General features: G+C 40.8%; 1 protein-coding gene across 1 annotated transcript; it reads left to right on the forward strand.

Annotated features, from left to right (window-relative positions):
- The first annotated feature begins 410 nt into the window (after positions 1 to 410).
- Positions 411 to 19,486, forward strand: NTMT2 (N-terminal Xaa-Pro-Lys N-methyltransferase 2). Its single transcript, XM_059413981.1, has 4 exons — positions 411 to 564; positions 12,513 to 12,688; positions 18,201 to 18,450; positions 19,215 to 19,486. Exons 1-4 carry the CDS (start codon positions 411 to 413, stop codon positions 19,484 to 19,486), a joined length of 852 nt encoding a protein of 283 aa, XP_059269964.1.
- The last annotated feature ends 1,383 nt before the right edge of the window (positions 19,487 to 20,869 follow it).

The following is a 20,869-nucleotide window of genomic DNA, read 5'->3' on the forward strand; positions in this document are numbered from 1 at the left end:
CTATGCTTTGAAATGGAAATTAGACTGTTCCAATTTAGGAATCAAATTAAAGCAAATAGTCAGGGTGTTAGCGGGTTGTGCTCCTCCCGGTTTGAAGTGGCAAGTAAAGAGGGAAGGTTGCTTTTTCCTGGATGAAGCAGGATCTCACTCAGCCTGTTTTCATCTTTACTTAGCACCTGCTGGCTTGAAGCGGTGTCGCCCAAGTCATTAGACGGGGGATGTGCCAGGAGCTTGACCTTCTGAGCCTGCTGCCCCTCCCCCACGCCCCCATGACAGCCTCTCCTGATATAGATGGACAGGGGCTGGTTTAAAATGACAGTCTCAAGTTCATGTCGGAAGAGAAGGCTAATTCAAAGAAACAGCCGGGCAAGTTCCCTTTCTCTGTAGGAATAATTATCAGTCCCCTCTCCATGGCCCACCTGGGAGCCCATTTTGCCTTTAGATCCCGCTGGCAGAAGACCGACAATGAACTCTGTCGACATAGCATGTCCTTTATCCTTCACAAAGCCATTCGCAATGACTTCTTTCAGAGCTATCTCTACCTGCTGGAAAAAATTCCCCTGGGTAAGTGAGTCAGAGCTACTAGATAAGGGACAAGAAAGGGGGACTTTGTGAGGTCCTGAGACCTCAGCAAGAGAAGTTAGAACAAGGACACTTTTTATGTAAAAAGAACCTGCAACAGATGTCAGGGGGCTTAAATGTTTTCATGGCATTCTTTCTTGCAACGTGCAAAGATCAGGTGCTGCCTGGAAAGTTGGGTCTCTATTTTGCGATACCCTTGCCCTGTCAAGAACTGTGATTTTCTTCCCTGGGTGTCGGTTTGCCCAACTACCAGGCTTACAGAAATCCATTTCCTGAGTTTTGAAGAACTTTTAAAATATTTGCCACAATTGAGAGGGGGGCAAATTAGGTAACTCAAAGATGAGAGTATTAACATGGTAATATGTCAGCTAAGAGATAAAAAGAAAGACTAAACGGTAATAGATCGAGGTGTCCTTGTTCTGTGTGTGTGTGTGTGTGTGTGTGTGTGTGTGTGTACACATGAGCCCACACTCTGCATGATCCTTTCTGGCTTTCCTGAGTCACAGGAATAGAGAACCAAAAAGGAGCAGGTTTTAGTCTGGTCTTTGAATATTAACAAAAAACCTGGGGCAGTGGTCTGTCTCCCTTTTCCCTACTTCCTCCCGTTTTCAGGGAATTAGACAATAGGGCAATAAAAAGCTTATCAGGTTTGCTCCACTACTTTTCTTAGCCTCTGTGAATGGGGTTATTTCAAGGAACCCTTAACTGCACCGAAAAGGAAATAACTTGTGATTAAAGAGTGAAGTGTCCCCCCTTTGATTTATATTTTCTCCCAACGAAAGCAGGACCAGTATGTATCCGCCCCAGTCTGTTTTCTTAACGCTGTCTGAAAGCCCCTTTGTGCACTTGATGTGGCCAGGGTTTCCAGACATGGTAGGAGCTACGTAATTCTTTGTACTGCGTTCAAGAAACTAGTTGTTAGCAGCCTACCAACTTTTCTTTTTATAAATCCATTTATGAAGGGATCTTTAATTCTAGACCTACAAATGCTTTCATCTTACGCAATGCCTCCTAAGAATTTCCTTATTTATGATTCTCTTTGGTCCTCACAGCTACACCGTGGGACGGATAGGATAATATGATCACATTTCTCCTCCCACCTTTGCAACCTTGCCCCCCATCTTATTTTTTCAAATGGGGAAGAGAAAATTCAGAGATGATGAAATCTAACCGACACAGATCTCATTCAGATAGCAAAGCAAGAAACTAAGACAAGGGCTCTTTCCTGTAGGTCACGCGGCCCATGAGTAATTCTTTAAGGATGAGTCATGCGTCTCATTTGTATCCAAATGGAAAAACTAGAGCAGTCCCTTTGGAAGGTGAGGCTGTCCTGGTTGTTCCACACACCGGCAGAGCGCTGCTTTTCCAGAGACACTTTTGAAAGCCTGTGTGTGCCACATCTCAGTAACATCTTAGTGGCTGAGCTGCCGTAGACTGGGAAGAGCTATCACTTACAATTACTAAGATACTCACCAAGGGGCAGACGGCTGCCAAATGTTAAGGATAATTACGAGAGAGATTTACCCCTCTGAAAGTAGCTGAAGATGAGTTAAGAAGGAAGAATAAAACAGTATCTTCTGAAAATCAGTTGAAAATTAATTCGGGAAAAGGAGAGTATGATTTACGTTTGGTCTCAATCCCTTTTTTAATTAGTAGAGTCATTCTGATTATACCGATTTTTCTCCTCTGTGAGTGTGCTGATGGTTTATGAGTGATTTTCAGTCTTTACCAAAAATATTAATAAGAACAAAGTTTTGACAGCATCTGCTATAAAAGCCCAGTGCGAAATAGGAAAAAGCGCAAATTTTCTGCTTTAGGGTTGGGGACTGGATGTGTGCCCTGCTTTGTCCTCTTAGCCTCGCGAATGGCTCCTGAGGCACTTTGATATCTCCCATCAGTTCCCATTATCACTCTTTGAAAACCTTAGTGCATTTCTAAGCCAAAGACAAATCCGTCTCACTTAGTCAGTTTTCCAAGAACAGGTACTGCTTATTTTCTCTGACTGGGGTGATTCAGCCCAGGCATTCGTTTCCCTTGAGAGTAACCGAGGTGGCCCCATCCACGGTGTCTCTTTGATTTTAGCAGTTGGGAGCTATTTTAGTCTGTATGCACTACGCTATCCTGCAGTAACAAACTAACCCTAAAATCTCAATGGCCAAACATAAAAGTTTACGTTTTCTGTATCGTTTCAACAAGCATTATGGGGGTGGAGGCTGTGTTCCACGTAGGCTCTCAGGGATCTAGGATGACAGAGGCTCCACTGCTGGGAACACTGCTAGTCACGATGTTAAGAGAAGCTAGGAGCTGAAGTTTTCCCTAATAGCTCATAAATATTTTGTCCCAGAAGGACATACATTACATCTACTTAGAGACCATTGCCCGGAACCAGTTGCGTGGCCCTGTCTAACTACAGGGATGTTGAGCAACACAACATACTGTACGCATGTGTGGTCTCTGGTAAGTGCTTCTGCCAGGGGGAAACACTGGTTTCTAGAGATAGAAACACCAGACACTTCTGCTTTCTGATGAGTTCAATTTAGTGTCAGAGACTTTAATGGAACTCTGTCATTGTGCAAAGAGCTCTTCAGTGTCCTGGAGAAGATTCAAACAATTAGACGCAGTATCTGTTCTTCAGAATTTTATAAACTGGTAATGAAGGCAAATCAACAAATAATTTTTTATTAATTCTTAAAAGGTTTAAATTAAGGTTACAAGAAAGGCAAGCTGTCAGCCCTATGAATACTTGGCTTTTTTTTTTTTTGCAGTGTTTTCTTCTCACGACAGATGTGAAAGCACCTCCAGGAGACTCTAAGCTAATTTCAAGGGGCAGAAAGGAACTAGCACGTGTGTCTCGCCTGCTAGTATGACTTTCATCCAATCACAAGTCTTCGCCAGACCTGTGATTATCTTACTTAACCCTTGGTTTTCTCCCCTAGGTGATTATAACGTCTATTTATGGGACGCATGTACCTACCTATGTTAGTTCTCTGATGGGACTCTAGTTCCCATGACTCATTCATCTTGTCCTCTTCTATATCTACAGAATTTTACATTTACCGTGGTTCCTGGCACATAGAAAGAACTCCATATCTGTTCACAGCAGATCATGTGGCCTCCTAGTAATAATTAATTTCAGGTCACTAAAGTCTTGAGTTCAAATTCTGACACTGCTCCTAATAGAGAAAGTCACCTCTGGAAGTTGCTAAAGTCTTTGAGTATCAATTTCCTCAGGGCAGTTGGAAGCATTAAAAGCAATTGCACATAGTAAATAGCTAATACTCAGTAAGGATTAGTTTTCCTTTTCTTCCTTGGAGCCAGGCCTCTTCTAATGTTACCAGATGGTCTTCCCTAGCACAGGCATTACCAAAGACGATAAGCTCAGCACACTTGTTTGGGACTTTTCAGGCAGCAGTCAGGCAGCAGGGGACAATGAGCTTTTTAGTTTGAAAAGAAAACTTAGCCAGTAGATGCGCTCTCTCCTCAGCTCCGCTCACGTGTCTTGGAATTGGCTTCCCCTCCTTTGGTGGTTTCAAAACTTCGTAGAAATGAAAGTAAAGCCCTTCTTTTAAAAGGTTAGGGAAAGGCTACTGTAGGGCCTGCCAAGAGAGTTTGTTGTTTGGGGTAACTGTGGGAAGGACGGTAGCTAACCAGACTCTGATTCCTTCTCTCCTGCCTTCCTCCTTCCAGCTGCCTGCGTTAGGTGGCCGGTCCCACAAGCGCATTGTGCAGGGACATTCAGTCATGGGGGCATTTGCTGGAATATCCTTGGCCAGATTCAGAAATTTGTGGAGAAGCAAGAGCATGCGTGACGCAAATCCCCTGTAACGGCTTGGCTGTGGTGTCAAACACAACACCGTGCAGGAGGAAACGGGAGTAAGCCGGCCGCTGCTCTCAGTGCTTTGCACGTTCCTAAGTCAGTGACTCCTGCCGGCACGCCTGTTAGGTGGTACCGTTCTTTTCGTGCCTTATGTCTGCGGGGCCCATGTGCGGTGGTGGAGTTAAGGGACCTACCCAAGGTCACATGGCTGTGGGTGAGGAAGCAGGGTTAGAACCCGGGCCGTCTGACTCCAGAGTCGGCCTTTTTTTGAGGTTCAGAATCATGTTGCCTCCCATTGAAAATGGCAACTTGAGTTCTGTAGGCAGCGATGGAAGTTTTACTGTGTTTATTTGTTGACAGGAACATTAGGTTTGTACCGAGATAATCAACAAGAGAGGCAGGCCAGTGAGTAGGTTCATGTAACCTAGTTATACCAGCACAAGTGCACTTGGTGTCTTGGGGTGAGTGATTTGTCCGAAGGTGGTTGTTGGCGACCAAATAGGAAATAACAACTGTATACATCTCCAGTTGGTGAAGCAGTGCTCACGGGGCTTATTAAGGCCCAGCAGAGATGTTTCTACAGGTTAGCCCCCTCAAGGATCCTTCTAGCGCTCCCCACAGTGTACTTCCGAGTACATAGAAGTCAGTGACCATTTGTTGATCACACATGGAGAAAGAGTCTATTTCTCCTGCGCATTGTTAAAGGCTTCGTCTAACTTCACGTTTGGAACTGGAGTTCCACAGTTTAGCAGAATACGGATGAGGTAGGACATGGCTATGACACGTCATCTCCAAGTGATATTAAATTACTAAATCTTTCTGAGTCTCTCATCACTCATGGGCAAAATGAGGACTCCATCCCCAGTTTCATGTTATCATAATGAGGATTAAAATAGATAATATGAAGAGTTAATATGAAAGTGCTTACTATAAGGCCGGGTGCCTAAGAGGTACCCACCAATTTTTAGTACCTCCCCCTTCCCTTACCTCTTTCGACAGGAATTGGTCTCTAAGGAGGAAATTGCAACAATGGTCACCTGTTTGGCACCACAGGTAAAGGCCAGAGTTAACAAATAAAAACACTTCCCATAAGACACGTGGGACTGCCAAACAAAACTCAGCATATAACTATTGGCATTTTTCAAATTGATTTTACCCCTGTGGAGGCACGGCTGCACAACTCACTGAACAGTGATAGGTTTTCAAACGTTTGCTGTTACCTTTGCAATGCAGACGCTGCAAGATTATTTGCTTTAAAGAAATGGAGAACCAGGGGTGCCTGGGTGGCTCAGTGGGTTAAGGCCTCTGCTTTCGGCTCAGGTCATGGTCCCAGGGTCTTGGGATCAAGCCTCACATCGGGCTCTCTGCTCAGCGGGGAACCTGCTTCCCCCGCTCTCTCTGCTGGCCTCTCTGCCTACTTGTGGTCTCTCTCTGTCAAATAAATAAATAAAATCTTAAAAAAAAAAAAGAAATGGAGAGCCAGATGCCTTGTTTTATTTAGCAGACTTTAGATGCACACATGGCATGAGAGGGATGAGATACGGGTTTTGGATTTAAATAGACCTGGGTTTATGTATTTTTAAAAAATATTTATTGGGACGCCTGGGTGGCTCAGTTGGTTAAGCAGCTGCCTTCGGCTCAGGTCATGATCCCGGCGTCCTGGGATGGAGTCCCACATCGGGCTCCTTGCTCAGCAGGGAGCCTGCTTCGCCCTCTGCCTCTGCCTGCCATTCTGTCTGCCTGTGCTCGCTCTCTCCCCCATTCTCTCTCTGATAAATAAATAAAATCTTAAAAAAAAATTTATTTATTTGACAGAGAGACAGCGAGAGAGGGAACACAAGCAGGGGCTGGGACAGGGAGAAGCAGGCTTCCCGCCGAGCAGGGAGCCTGATGCGGGGCTCGATCCCAGGGCCCTGGGACCATGACTTGAGCTGAAGGCAGACACCCAATGACTGAGTTCCCCAGGTGCCCCTCGACCTGGGTTTAAATTCTGGTTGTGTTCTCAGTAGCTACTCAGTCTTGGGTAATTTAGCTCTTGCTGTCTTGCGCTCTTTCGTAAGTGACAGCATCTATCTTACCTGTTCTGTTAGGTGTGAACGCTAAGCATAGGTAGTGCATACGTCCGTGTTTGGTCAGTGGCAGTTACTACGTTTCATTATGTGGATTTGACTAATTAGGAGGATAGATAGAAACTACACGAAAAGTGTAACTTGTGTCATTTATGTCAGCTTTTCCCCCTAGCCACTCTCTCCTTTGTTGAACCTGCATGCTATTCCAAGAACAGAAAGTGAACCATATTCATTTAGTCAGTGGATATTCAAAAGAGGCCTGCTATGTGTTAAGCATAATGGTAAGTGCTGAGGTTGCAAGCACAAGTGAGAGACAGCCTTAGCCTGAAGAATTCAGAGAGAGATCCACACAGAGTGTTTTTGCGGAAAGTGGAAACAGAGTGCTAGAGACTGCCACAGGCTACGAGGTGCACAGGACACATGGCGACTGCTGAATCAGGTCTGATGGTTCCAGTGCACATCTCACCGTGAGGAGTCTCCCCCCTCTATCTTAGCCAGACATGTAGACTTCTAAAGTTTGATAGTAGGTTAGGTAGAACACTCAAGAAAGAGAGTCGGGAAGATGTTCAGCCAAGTGGGTAAAGAATATGGCATGGGGTGGCAGGTCCTTGCCGAAGCGGGGAAAGTGTGTTGTCCCTCCTGCCCTCCCTTTGGTCACCTCATTTGTGATCAAGCCTGGAAAGAATTAGGAACCGCTGAACTAGCCCTCAGCTGAAAAAGAAGAAGCACTCGGAAACTTTTAGGGTAGGTAGCGCATTATTTTAGAGATTGAAACCACCAGATACTTAAAGCATCCAAGGACTAAATCAAACCTAGAGGGCCCCTCAGGGCAATTGCAAGACTTGATAATCACAAGTATTCTAGTATTCCAAGACACCAGACCTTGTTTGTCTTTCCGGTTTAACTTCTGTCACTTAGCATAATGCCCTCAGGGTCCATCTATGTTGTCATAAATGACAGGATTTCCTTCTTTTTTTGTGGTTGAATAATATTCCATGGTACCTAGATACTTCCTCCCTCCCCGCCTGCCCACCTGCCTTCCTGCCTGCCTTCCCTCTTTTCTTCTTTCCATTTTTACCATTAATTCTTTAATGGCTAAACTGGGAAGTTCTCATCTGTAAATCTCTTTTATGGAAGGTCTTACCATTCATAAAACCATCTCCTATTGGGATTTTTTCCCCCGTTTATAAACAAAAGGTTAACATGATCCATTATCCTATCTCAAATCATTTCAAACTAAATTTTCTCAACTTAAACTACCTATTCTCCCAGATCAATTTTTAGTTGACAAACAGTTTTAACATCTGGAACAAAGTCTAAAAAAAAACTATAACCAACCGTTTAGAAAAACAAAAAGGAAGAAGAAGGAAAGAGAAGACAAGAAGATACTCAGCAGATATAAGCGCTTAGCTATTAACAAAATTTTCCTTAGGGAGTTCGCAAGATCTGAATTCTTCTTCAGGAAAAATTAACGTGTATTCTACTTTCCTTTTTGTAACAAGTGAACCATTGCAAGGGTCTTGGGAGTTCAGCCCATAATGTAGGTCAGGAAATAAGTACCATATTATATCAAGAACGAATAGAACTATATCAAGAACTCTGTCTTAGGCTACTCCAAATTTCACAGAGACATTGCAGTCCTACAAGAATGAGCTGCTAGTGTATTCCTTTACTAAAAAGGCACAAACTGATGATTGATTACCTTATCTGAGGCAAATTGCACTGTTGCGGGAGCTACCAAGAGAGCGGAATCTGGGGCTGGCCATGACACCTCATATATCGTTTTAGTGAAATGCTCCTGTCAATTAGGTGAAAATGAGAACTGAAGCCCATAACCGTAAAAACCTACCTATTGAGTCTGACCCCTGCTGGGCTTGGCATTCACTTGGGGTCTAAATGTTGCTGGCATAATGGACCATTCCCATTTCTAGATTAACGGTTTTAATAGACTTCACCAACTAGTTGACTTAAGCAGGTGATGATGAGTATGGCTGGATCAATGAGAGTACTGGGCTCTAGCTTGCTTGTGGTCCCAGGCAGCATGCAACTTGGGGAAGAGTCTATGAGCTGTGATTTCCTAGACTGGTTTTCTGAGGGTTACACAGAAGAATTTGGAGCCCTCATGGTATTGGGATGGCTAAGCTTGATTTTTGTCATCCCTGTAGAATTTATTGAGCCACATATTTATTGTTAATATGTGTATAAAATGGCAAAAAGCATCTACATATTTAATTCTTTTAAAAGATTTGTATTTTGACAAATCTGTAACAGTTAATATATATGGAACTACAGCATATAATATTGTTAGTCTCTAGAAAGTGTGCATTGGAACCAGTTCTTCTATCCCTTTCAGCAAACTCATGACCATTCAAAGGTCCAAAAATTGGCTCCAACATCTTTGAGTTGGAAAATACCAGTGTAACTCCATAGATGGAATATATTATAATGAAACATTATAAGTGGTGTTTGTTGGATTTTCAACTTTTAGAATCAAAATTTGGGACTATGTAATTGTTATTCAATCAAGAACCAAGCAGTGCCTTAGTCCAATTTCACAACCTCGGTGCTACTTGAATAAAAATGATTCCAGTTAAGGTTAAATAGATTCTCATATACTCTTTTTACTGAAAATTATGTTTTTTTATTTGCTTTATATCATAACCTTTTTGTACTGTTATATATTTTGTTTGGAGTTTTCACTTATCTTTTATTTGAGATGGTTGAGATACAAAAATATGTCTTCTTTAGAATATAACTAATGTTTCTTTGATTCTTTTTTTCTCTATTGCCCAGAATCCAATTCATTCTACTTCTGGATGAACTTATGTTTCTGTAGTCTATATTTTCTGTTGTAATAAAGACTGATTTCTTTCCAGATTTGGTAAGTATCTATCATTTTGGGATTTCTTTTCATTGGATTGCTGGGTTAATTTCATTGTCTTTTGACACATACTTTGACTTGATTTTCACCTTGATTGGGCTGGAATATAGCTTCAAGAAATTCTGAAGAATGGATCCGTGGTAGGTAAATATTCTTCCACATTTGAATGGGTATTAAGTTTTAGGTTCAAAATAATTCTCTCAGAATATTGATGGCATTCCTTCTTTTCTTTCTAGTATTTATTTTTTTCTTAAAGATTTTATTTTATTTTTAAAGATTTTATTTATTTATTTATTTATTTATTTATTTATTTAAGAGAGAGGCAGTGAGAGAGAACATGAGCGAGGAGAAAGTCAGAGGGAGAAGCAGACTCCCCATGGAGCCGGGAGCCCGATATGGGACTCGATCCTGGGACTCCAGGATCATGACCCGAGCCGAAGGCAGTCGTCCAACCAACTGAGCCACCCAGGCGCCTAAAGATTTTATTTTTAAGGAATCTCTACACCTAATATGCTGCTCAAGCTCACAAGCCCCAGATCAAGAGTCACATGCTCTACTGACTGAGCCAGCCAGGTGACCCTATTTTCTGGTCTCAGCTCTTCTTTCTCTCTCTCTCTCTCTCTTTCTGCTTTCTTTCTTTCTTTCTTATTATGTTCAGCTAGCCACTGTTTAGTACATGATTAGTTTTTGATGAGTGTTCAATGATTCATTTAGCTGCATATAATTCCCAGTGCTCTGATGAGACCTATGTTGTAAGCCTGATTCTACTCCTTTGAATATAGTTGCCAGATAAAATATAAAACTCCAGATATATTTGAATTTTCAATGAATAATTTTTTGTGTAAGTATGCCCTGTGCAGTATACAATATTTCAAGTATACATATACTAAGAAATTTTTATTGTTTATATAAAATTCAAAACTAATTGCTTGTCTCATATTTTTATTTGCTGAATCTGGCAACCCTCCTTGAATGTCAACCACCTTTTCCATTCTAAACAACTTCAGGATCTTCTATTTCTAGGATTATTACTCTTTGTGTTTTGAAATTTCCTAAGGATTTGTGTAAATTAAATACATGCTGCTCAGTATTTGTTGGACCCTACAATCACTCTCAGCTCTGGGAAATTTTCCTCTATTATTTCTTTAATAATTTTCTTCCTTCCATTTTGAAGTTATTGAGAATTCTAATTGGCTTGATGTTTGGGTCTCCTGAATTAAGTCTTTATAGCTCTAATCTATTTACCTCAGTTTTTCATGTCTGTCTTTTTATTTATGTTCTGACAAATTTATTCAATGCTCTATTCCAAAGTTTTTGGTAATCAAAACTTTAATTTCTAAGAATTCTTTGTTATTCTTTGAATTATTACTTTCTTGGCATCTTATTTTTGGTTTATGGATGCACCAGTTCTCATATCTCACCAAGATTATATTTTTTTCTGTTTAGTTTTGGTTTAAATTCTCATCTACTTCCTGAATTATTTCTATTTTCTTTTGGGTCATTTCTAATGGCTTATCTCTGTCTTTTTCTTTCAGACTGTTGTTTTACCCTCACGTGTTTGGAAATCATTTTTTATCCATAGTTAGGGATAAGGCCAGGTTCAATGATTCTAGGTAATGGAGAAGGTTTCCTCTGTTAAATATGTCTCCCCTGAAAAGAAAGGATGACAAGAGCTATACATGTATAGGCAGATCTTATTTATCTATCTATCTATCTATCTATTTATTTGACAGAGAGAGAGAGAGAGATCACAAGTAGGCAGAAAGGCAGGCAGAGAGAGAGGAAGGGAAGCACGTTCCCCGCTGAGCAGAGAGCCTGATGTGGGGCTCGATCCCAGGACCCTGGAATACGATCCGAGCCGAAGGCAGAGGCCCTAACCCACTGAGCCACCCAGGTGCCCCCATGTATAGGTAGATCTCACCAGACTCTGATCTGTGTGAGCAGATGAGATGCTTGGGTTCATCTGTATGCTAAAATGAGTCATATTTCAGGATCCCAACACTAACTGCTTCAGGTTTCCTTGGGCAATTAATTAAAAAATTTTTTAAAGAAGACACTCCTTCACCCAGGGTTATAGCTGTGCTGCTAGTTGCTTTTGGGAGGGTGTGTTTGTCCTCTCACTGGTTGGCTTGCAGAGAGATTTTTGACTAACTCTTATTTCCTTTTGTATCTATACAAGACTGAACAATTTTTTAGCTTTGTTCCATCTGCTTTTTGTCTTTCAAACATTTGTTGAAATCAGGAATCCACCATGGCACTCCTCTCATTTTCTTCACTGTTATGTGTTGAGTTTATTCAAAAAATTGGGAGGAATCTGGGGAAAGGCAAGATAAATGCATGTATTCAGCCTACAGACTTGAATCAGAATTTCCTTCCTTTCCTTCACTCTCTATAATTTCCTCCTGAATGTCCCCTAATGAGAATATTTTATATCTAAAGAGGTGCACTTTTGTCTACAAAAAAAAAACACGTACATCCGGATTTACTCTTCAGAAATGGGAGTACGTATTTTTTCTAAAAATAAATGTCTTAAAATAATACCTTGTATGGTTTCTTAAATAATGAAGTGGCACAGTATATGCGAATGTGCCTAATATACTACCTGGTACAGAATAGTTGCTCAACCAATCTTTTTATCCTTTTTTATTACTTTATTTTCAGAAGAAAGAGCTCAAGCACATCTTCTGTAATGTTGGTACAAAGAAATAGTTCAGTATGAGTTGCTTTAAAAAGTGGTGAAAAAAATAGCTACCCTGAATGTACCTTGTGATTAGAAGTAAAGGTTAATGATTAAGTTCTCATAAAACATTTGGAGCTCAAAGATAAAACTCACTATGGAACTTGTGACCGTCTTCATTCTATTATGTTAAATGCTGTTAAACTTCTAGAAAATACAGTAATAAACTAAAGTTCCATTAAACTATAGAGTTAGTAAGTCACAAAAATGCCACTATGCATGAGATACCCGAAGATCAGAGAGGTTAAGAAGTTTTGCTAAGGTAGCATATTAAGCCTCTGAACCAGAACTCAAACTTAGGTCTTCTTACTATGATGCCTTTCCTCCACGGCACAAATTCCCAGGCTTCTTTCTAAGAGACAATTCAATGTATATTAAGAATGAACTTGTTCTGTCATATAAATATTAATAATATTTCATTTGCAGTGAAATTGTATGCTTTAACAAGTCAAATCATCAATGGTGAGATGCAGTTCTATGCCAGAGCTAAACTTTTCTACCAAGAAGTACCTGCTACAGAAGAGGGTATGATGGGAAATTTCATTGAACTGTCCAACCCAGATATCCAGGCTTCTCGGGAATTTCTTAGGAATTTTGTTGGGGTGAGTTATCCAACTGCTGCTTGATAAGGAAGCAAAGTCTTTGCAAACATTGCACTCACATGCTTCTGTGTTGTCATTTAAGTCATATTGAAGCCATATAGCTCAGCCAAGAATTTAGCCTGAAAGTCTGCATTAAGATATTGAGAGGGGATGGGTTGCATCAAACCACTGGTTCATCCCACTTGGCATTTCATCATCCTAGTACCAGCTAATCTCTCGTGCTTCAGGGGAAGGTGAACCAGCAGTGCTAATGTTATAATTTGGGGATTAGGAAGACATCTCTTTTCGGACTCTCACAGATGAAATAGTTGACACCAAAATGATTGATGAGAAGGCCATTTGGGATCTTGGGGCCATTTATTGATTTCCTGTAATACAAATTCAATGTTGTAAAGAAATGCATGCTTATGCTTGGTTTTAAAATGATAAGAACAGTAGAATCTCCTTATATTATTTAATACATAGTGCAGACTTTGCCTGGAAAGAATGTGATCTCTCTGTAGCTCTGGTCTTGGGTGAAACTCTTTCCTTACTCCCCCACCCCATAGGGACAGACTGTATAGTGTGGTGGCCAAAAACTTGGGCTTCAGAGTCATTAGGTTCTTCTATTTAGTGTATAAGCAACCTTGGAATTGTTTCTTAAGTGCTCTAAGTCTCAGTTTTTTCACCTGTGACTAGGGCATAACCCTAGAACCTTCCTCATAGGATAATGTGAATATTAAATGAGATAATATGTATCAAGTGCTTGCTTTGTTGCACATAATTATCATTCAATAAATCTAGTTTATTTCTACTACTACTACTACTACTACTACTACTAGGCTTTCATAAAATATATTCATTACAGTTTAAGGAACTTCATCCAGTTGTTTGAATAAACTAAGGAGCTGCAGACACAATAAAGCTGCTATTGGTCCTGCTGAAGCCATAAAGTCCTAACTGGCAAACAAGTTTCATCCCGATCATTTTGAAGTCATCTTTGGGAAATTTGGAGCCCATTTTATTCTTATAAAAGCACTGGGTGTTACATGAGACTGATGAATCACAGGCCTGTACTTCTGAAACCAAGAATACATTATATGTTAATTAATTAAGTTTAAATTTAAAAGAACATTATAAGTAAACATTATAAGTAATAATTTATAGTAAATTTAATATAAATAAACATTATAAATAAGTATTTGGGTTAGGTTGCCAAGCTCCTTAGAAGCACAATATCCCGAGTGTTGAAGTGAGGTCCACCTCACATCCATCCTCCTTGGAGCCCCACGTGCCTGAGCAGAGAGAGTTGGATCAGGACTGAGCAGCCACCGGGGCCCCTGTGTGAGCATCAGCCACTGCCATGAGGGCCGGGTCGGCTGGAGGTGACGGCTGTGGCTCTGTAGATGTCAGGGCAACCTGGAGTATTTCTCATCAGTGTTGCTGACTGATTTCTGGGAGTGGTTTTCTGAGACAGTTGCTCAGCTAAGCACTTTAGAGGTATCGTCTTGATTATGTTCCATAAGAATTCTAGGAGGTAAGTACTGTCATTATCCTTGTCTCTCCAGTTGTGGAAACTGAGGTTTGGACGTGTGAAATAAGTTGTCAAGGCGATGGAGCCGGTAAGAGACAGAGCCGGGACTGAAGCCCAACCAGGCCTTCTGACACCAAACTCTTTACTCTTAACCACAACATACTTTTTCCATTTGTCTCATGAAGCAGAAAAGTCCTTGCTGTGTGTGTGTGTGTGTGTGTGTGTGTGTGTGTATGCACACACATACCATGGACCTCAGTTCTCCTCCAGCCTGGCTGAAAGCAATCTCTCCTGCTTGCCTGGTGGCGAGGCCGACTTTGATCCCAGTGCGCCTGAGAAGCTTAGTTAATAATCCAGCTGTCTTGTCACTCCGAGTGGAATGCCAAGCTGACCACAGGGATGCTGGACAGACAAAGCCCATCCACATGCCCATGGCCCTAGGAAAGGAAACAGCCTTATGCTTGCATATTTATGTTGGAAAAAAAACAGCTTGCTCTTTTCAAACAAATATAAGGAGTCCTTCTCAGTAGACAAGGCTCGTTGTGAAACAGTGACCTCTAACTAATGGCAAACAGTCTTTTTAAAGAAATGATATTTTGGTGCTTTGACCTTAATAATCTGCTAAATTAGTATCCAGGTCAAGATGCAAGGCGCTAGGGAATACGAGTATCTGACATGATTTATCTCATGTCAACTGGGAAAAGGCAGAGTGTTTAATATAAAGTTTTGCCTGCCTTTCACCACTTAGTGACCCAGGACAGTGGGAAAGGTGTTTAAACTTGTTTCAAATATGTTTGAAACATGTCACTGGCATGGCTGATAACTTTCCTCGGTTTTATTTAGTCTTCTAGCGGGAAAGCAGCAGTTTATCCAAAGTAACCAGCATTCGTTGGTTCTTTATCTTTTGACATCTTGCAGAGATGAGATGACTAAAAAACTCTGGGTCTCACTTGTTCTATTTCATGGTTTTTATATGGTGGCATTTAACACTTTCCTTTTAGTTTTAAACTCTACTGGATGAACTTAAAATGATGTTCTTCGAAGAAAAATATATAGGCAGAATCAAAACTAAAATGAAATTCACAACAGCATTTTGCTATTTTATATGAATCCATACATAGGAAGACAGCGTCGTAAGTGACAATGAAAATAACAAAACGTGCTGTGATGATACACAACTAACGAATCACTGAACACTACATCAAAAACTAATGATGTACTATAGAGTGGCTCACTCAACATAATAAAAAATAAGCATAATATTAGATGTAATATTTATTCAAGGTCATTATATAATAAAAGCATTTTTCAATTAAAAAAAGGAAAATAACAAAACGTCTTGTTTTGAAATCATACATTGTGTGTAGGTCTAGTCATATTCATGGAAAGACATGAGCTTTCAATAGGGGCAGCCATAGTGTCCAAGAGGCAGGAGATCTCCCTGAGATCTGTTTTTAAATACTCCTTCCTAGAGGAGTTGTGTGTGAAAGAAAGAGTGAAATTTGGTGCCAGGATCAGGGAGGCAGTGCCAGTACATGTAGAGTAGACAACGAGAACCGAGCACTAGGGTAGGAGCGGGGGTACACAGAATTAGGGTGAAGGGACCTGAATGTATTTGTAAATAACCGTTGTTTCAAAAGTAACTATAGTCAAATATCACACATCTCAGTTGGAGAAAAATACAACTCCAAGGGTGAGAATTTTCAAGGGAATTCTATTTCAAACCTTTCACCTCTCTGAACCTCGGTTTCTTTGTCTGAAAAGGTAGGGAAATTAGACATGAATGCTTTAAAAACTCTAGGGTTTTGCTAAGATCCTTCAAGGTCTTATTGGGAGAATAATAGGGAGGGTGAGTGGGTGAGGCCCTACCTCCCCTTAGCCAGAGCGGCTTTGTGTTTATGTGGTCCATTGAGATAAAGGAGGAAAGCTTTGATCATCTCAATTCCTCTGGCACAGGTCTCTGAGCCCTCTTTTTCATTCTGTGGTTTAATCCTAAGACTACTTGCTACGATAACCTGAGCAACATGATCCATAGAGATTGAAAGCCAAGTAACGGTAGGAAAAATTTGTAGTTATAATCTCTAATTGAGCATATACATTTCTACTAACATCATTTTCAGTAGCTTAAATGAATTTCCCTATACTTTCCCCATCCTGTTTATGTAACAGATTTACTTAAAAGATGTTTTCATTATGGTGTTAACAGTACAAATCTTTAGCCTAAACCTTTTTTATTTTTCTGAACTAGTTTACGTTTTAATACCCGAAGGAGGGAGGTGACATAGTGTAAGTCGGAATGGCAAACCCATGGAACATGTACTGACACTTCCCCTTTCCATGCACAAGGCAGACATTACTAGACAATCACAGAACTCTTTCCTTCGTTGAGTCTCATTGAAGCCTTATGATTTTGTTCAACACAGCATTAGACAGATACTACAGAGGGAATCAGGGCTGCTTCTTGAGGTGACAACGCTAAGGCAGAACTGGGTTTGGATTCAAGCAGTTCCGTGTTCAAGTCCTAATTTTGCCATTACTGTGTGGTATTAGAAATCTAAATTTCCTCAGCTTCAAACGTGGGAATAATCATGATTTTATGGAATTGTTTTGATTATTATAGTTATTACAGATGGAAAGAGCTTCTGTGTATGAGCACTTGATAAATCATGGTAATTATGATTCAATTTGAAAAGAAGCCACAACTGCTTCACTTTTTGTTCTTCATTGTGACTTTATTGATGTGAAGAAGGCCTCCTGGGTACACTAGAAAGGAGCATTTCTGCTGTTGCCTTCTGCTCAAACATCACCTCTTGATCCTTAGACAGATGTTTTTTTAAAAATCTTTAGTTGCTGTGAAAACAAGAGCAGTCTTTCTCAAGATTTTGATTGGCAACATAAGTATCTTATTATTGTAATTTTTAACACAGAACATATTTAGCAGTCATCCCTCATGACAAGTAATCTAGACAAGATAATGCATAGACACTGAATAGTATAGTGTAGTAGTATAGTATAGTATAGTATAGTATAGTATACACTCATGTATATAATACACATATACTCATGTATATGTGTGTGTGTGTATATATGTATATACATATGACAAATATGTATCTGTGTATGTGTATGTATAGGTATGTGTTACTTTGTAGGAGCAAGTTAGAGAAAGTTTCCATTGGCTGGCTTCCCCCTGCACCGCCTATCTATCCGTCATCTCCAGTTAATTTAGTGTACAGTCATTATAAAAACAATTTTAGAGGGAATTTGTGCCCAGTAAATCAGGTAATTTCTCTTATAAAGGCAGAAAACAATTTCTAGCATGAAAAGAGACGACAAGACTTTGCTGCAAACACCTTCTATCCATGTGATAGGGCTGTGTGCCACCGGGGCTAGGTTTGAAGTAAAATTCTGGCCTAAAAGGCTTTCTCACTGCTTTGCTCTTTCCTTTCCTTTCCTTCCTTTTACTTTTCTCTCATTTCCTTTCTCTTCTTCTCTTCTCTCACTTCTCCTCTCCTCTCTTTTTCCTCCCTCCTTCCCTCTCCCTCCCTCCCTTCCTTTTTCTTTATATAGCCATAAGCCACCCTGCAGGTCCATTTAGCTGTGGGCTTGACCCAGATTTGCAGTTAATACAATTCTACTTTTAAAGGGCTTTCAGTGGTTTGTTTCCTTGAGAAAATTACCAAGTTTTTTGACCTAAGATACTACTTTCTGACTTTGAAATTCTTTTGAAGATATATATTTGGATAAAATACAGAAAGTGAAAGCTAGCAAGGTTGGGTATTTTTTTGAAAAAGGGAACTGGGTATTCTAGAACTCAATCGTGGTAGTGGGTACATGCTCGTATACTTTGTTCAAACTCATTGAATGGTGTATTTAAAAGAATGCATTTTATTACGTGAAACTGACCAAAATAAAGTTAGTTTAAAGAGGTCATTGGAGTGTCCTAGACTCAGGGTCAGTGTTTGTATTTGAAGTATTCCATAAGGTACCTTTCTGCAGGGCCCCGGGCGAGCTGGGACAGACTGTGCCTTGGATTGCGGCTCTGGGATAGGAAGGGTCAGCAAGCATGTCTTGTTGCCGGTTTTCAACAGTGTGGAGCTGGTGGACATGATGGAATCGTTCCTCCTCGAAGCCCAGAGCTATCTGCAGGTCAATGGGGACAAGGTAGACAGTTACCACTGCCACAGCCTGCAGGAATTCACGCCTCCATTGGGCAGATACGACGTCATCTGGATTCAGTGGGTCTCTGGTTAGTGCTGCATGGCCCAACATCTGCCTTTTTCCCCTTCCCAGATAGAGAAGACAACACCTGGGACTAATTTGAGGATGTGTGGAGGGGAAGCAAAGACCTAAAGGGAGATAGAGTTGTAGTCCTGCTTAGAGCAGTTAACTAGACTTAGGCATCTTAGAAACCCCCAGAGCTCTGGTCCTCCCAATCTCTCCTCTAAGATGCTCTGCTGCAAGCCTGAAAGTTCCCATATTCAGGGATGGAATGCCTTTATACCAACCTAACTCTAAGAAGAAAACCAAATACTTAAAAAACTTTAAAAAGTGAGGTCAAAAAAGTTTATCCCCATTTATTGGCAAAACTAGACTTTCTTAGATTTAAATTCTCAGGAAATAAGGTAGCAATGAATTCGATTTTGGTCTAAGTGAGTGTGAGTGTGTCTAGGAGACACAGGAGTGGTGACAAAATTGGGTTGTCTGGGGACAATGGCACGGACTCAGGGGCTAGGCAGTAGTTTATTTTGTGCTTGTGAGATAGACAGACTAGCTAGTTGAATTCCTATTTTATAGATGGGACACAGAGCCTCCTCAGAGAGGATACCTGTCCTCTTCCCTAAATTCTTAAGTCTCCTGCAACTAGACCAGTTCAGGCTCTTAAGTAATTCGTGAATGAATGAACAAATGGTCTCCTTATTCTTAGCCTCGTGGTCTTTCCTACCTTCCTACTCTCCTCTCTCACACCCGTCACTTCATCCTGTTCCCCCATCTACTTGGCCTCACCTGTAGGGCACCTGACTGATAAAGACCTTCTTGCGTTTCTTTCCCGGTGCCGAGCTGGCCTGAAAGAAAATGGTGTCGTCATACTGAAGGACAGCGTGGCTCGACAGGGCTGTCTCTTCGATCTCTCTGACAGCAGTGTGACTCGGGACATGGACATCATCTGGAGCCTCATTAGGAAGAGTGGGCTGGTGGTGCTGGGCCAGGAGAAGCAGGAAGGTTTTCCAGAGCAGTGCGTCCCGGTGTGGATGTTCGCGTTGCACAGCGATGGACATTCCTGACTGGCAGTGGAATGCAGGGGTGGGCTGCACAGAGCGCTTTGGGGCAGAGGCCCTCTCCTCCTAGTTCATGGGGTGATGGAGAGAAGAGATGCAATGCATGTCTGGAAATGATGTAGTATGTAAAATTTTCCACTGATTTTATAAGGACATGCACACACCCAGTGGATTTTCTGGACGATGTATAGAGTAAAACATCAGGAAAATTGTTTTAAGAACTACTTGTATACACCCAAACTATACAAGTGAACACAAAAACAGAAAAGGGATCAATATTAAATTCTAAACTGTCTTGGTCTGTGAAGATTTGCATTATGGAGTATCCCGGGAGGGTGGGTTCAAGTCTAGACCCCCTTTCTCTGCCCTCATGCTAGTTACAGTCTATTTCATTCCTCTTTAGGACTGCTACTTCTCTTAGACAAAAAATCTCTATCTAATTAAGACAGCACCAGTCAAAATAGTCTATGAAAACAAATCCACTGCTTCATTTTTCTTTAGCCTTTCTCTTCCCAGAGAAAGTATATGTGGCTTCACTTTCTATTTTGGTTCTATTTTACCACCCAATGATGTAATATGGATGTAATTTGATAACAGAGGTCTCCATTTCAGTGATGAGGAAGTGTCTCCTTTCAGGAGAAAATGTTGTTCGTTGAAATTTCAGTTGTGAATGTATAAGTAAATATCTTCGATAATCTAATTTTAGCCATTGGCCTCCAGCACTGCTTGCTTTATTGCTGCCAATCCTGTTTCGTTCATTGCTAAGAATGTACATTGGAAAGAGAAGGGAAATGATAAACCATGAAAACTAAGCTAACTGGATTAATTTAAGGCATGGGTTTAGTTAAAAATAATCTAGGGGTGCCTAAGTGGCTCAGTTCTTTAAGCATCTAACTCTTGATTTCGGCTCAGGTCATGATTTCAGGGTATGTCCTGCATGGGGCTCTGTGCCAGGTGCAGGATCTTCTCTCCCCCTCTCCCTCTGCCCCTCCCCACCTCAAAAAAAATCTAAAATCATTCAAACAAAAGATGCAATTTAATGTTTTTTTAAAAGATTCATTTATTTATTTGAAAGAGAGAGAATGAGAGAAAAAGCATGGTGGGGGGGGGGGAGGGTCAGAGGGAGAGTCAGTTTCCCCCTGAGCATGGAGCCCCATGTAAGACTCAATCCTGGGACTCCAGGATCATGACCTGAGCTGAAGGCACTTGCTTAACCAACTGAGCCACCCAGGCATTCCAACTTGTAATTTACTTTTTATTAGCAGAATGTTTAAATATAACTGATTTAAGGCACTCCAATATCTTCATGTTGAAAATATACCTATTTGATATTGACATGTATTTGTATCTTGATATATGTTGAGTTTTGTTTGAGATGCAAAATATCAG

This window comes from Mustela nigripes, chromosome 10, assembly GCF_022355385.1.
Source record: "Mustela nigripes isolate SB6536 chromosome 10, MUSNIG.SB6536, whole genome shotgun sequence".
In the NCBI taxonomy this organism is placed as follows: Eukaryota; Metazoa; Chordata; class Mammalia; order Carnivora; family Mustelidae; genus Mustela; species Mustela nigripes.

Bases quoted from the DNA above. Each gene is read 5' to 3' on its own strand.
- NTMT2 (XM_059413981.1), top strand. From the start codon at position 411: ATGGCCCACCTGGGAGCCCATTTTGCCTTTAGATCCCGCTGGCAGAAG. The intron at 565-12,512 runs GTAAGTGAGTCA...TTTCATTTGCAG, and splicing joins GCTGGAAAAAATTCCCCTGG to TGAAATTGTATGCTTTAACA. The intron at 18,451-19,214 runs GTTAGTGCTGCA...CCTCACCTGTAG, and splicing joins CTGGATTCAGTGGGTCTCTG to GGCACCTGACTGATAAAGAC.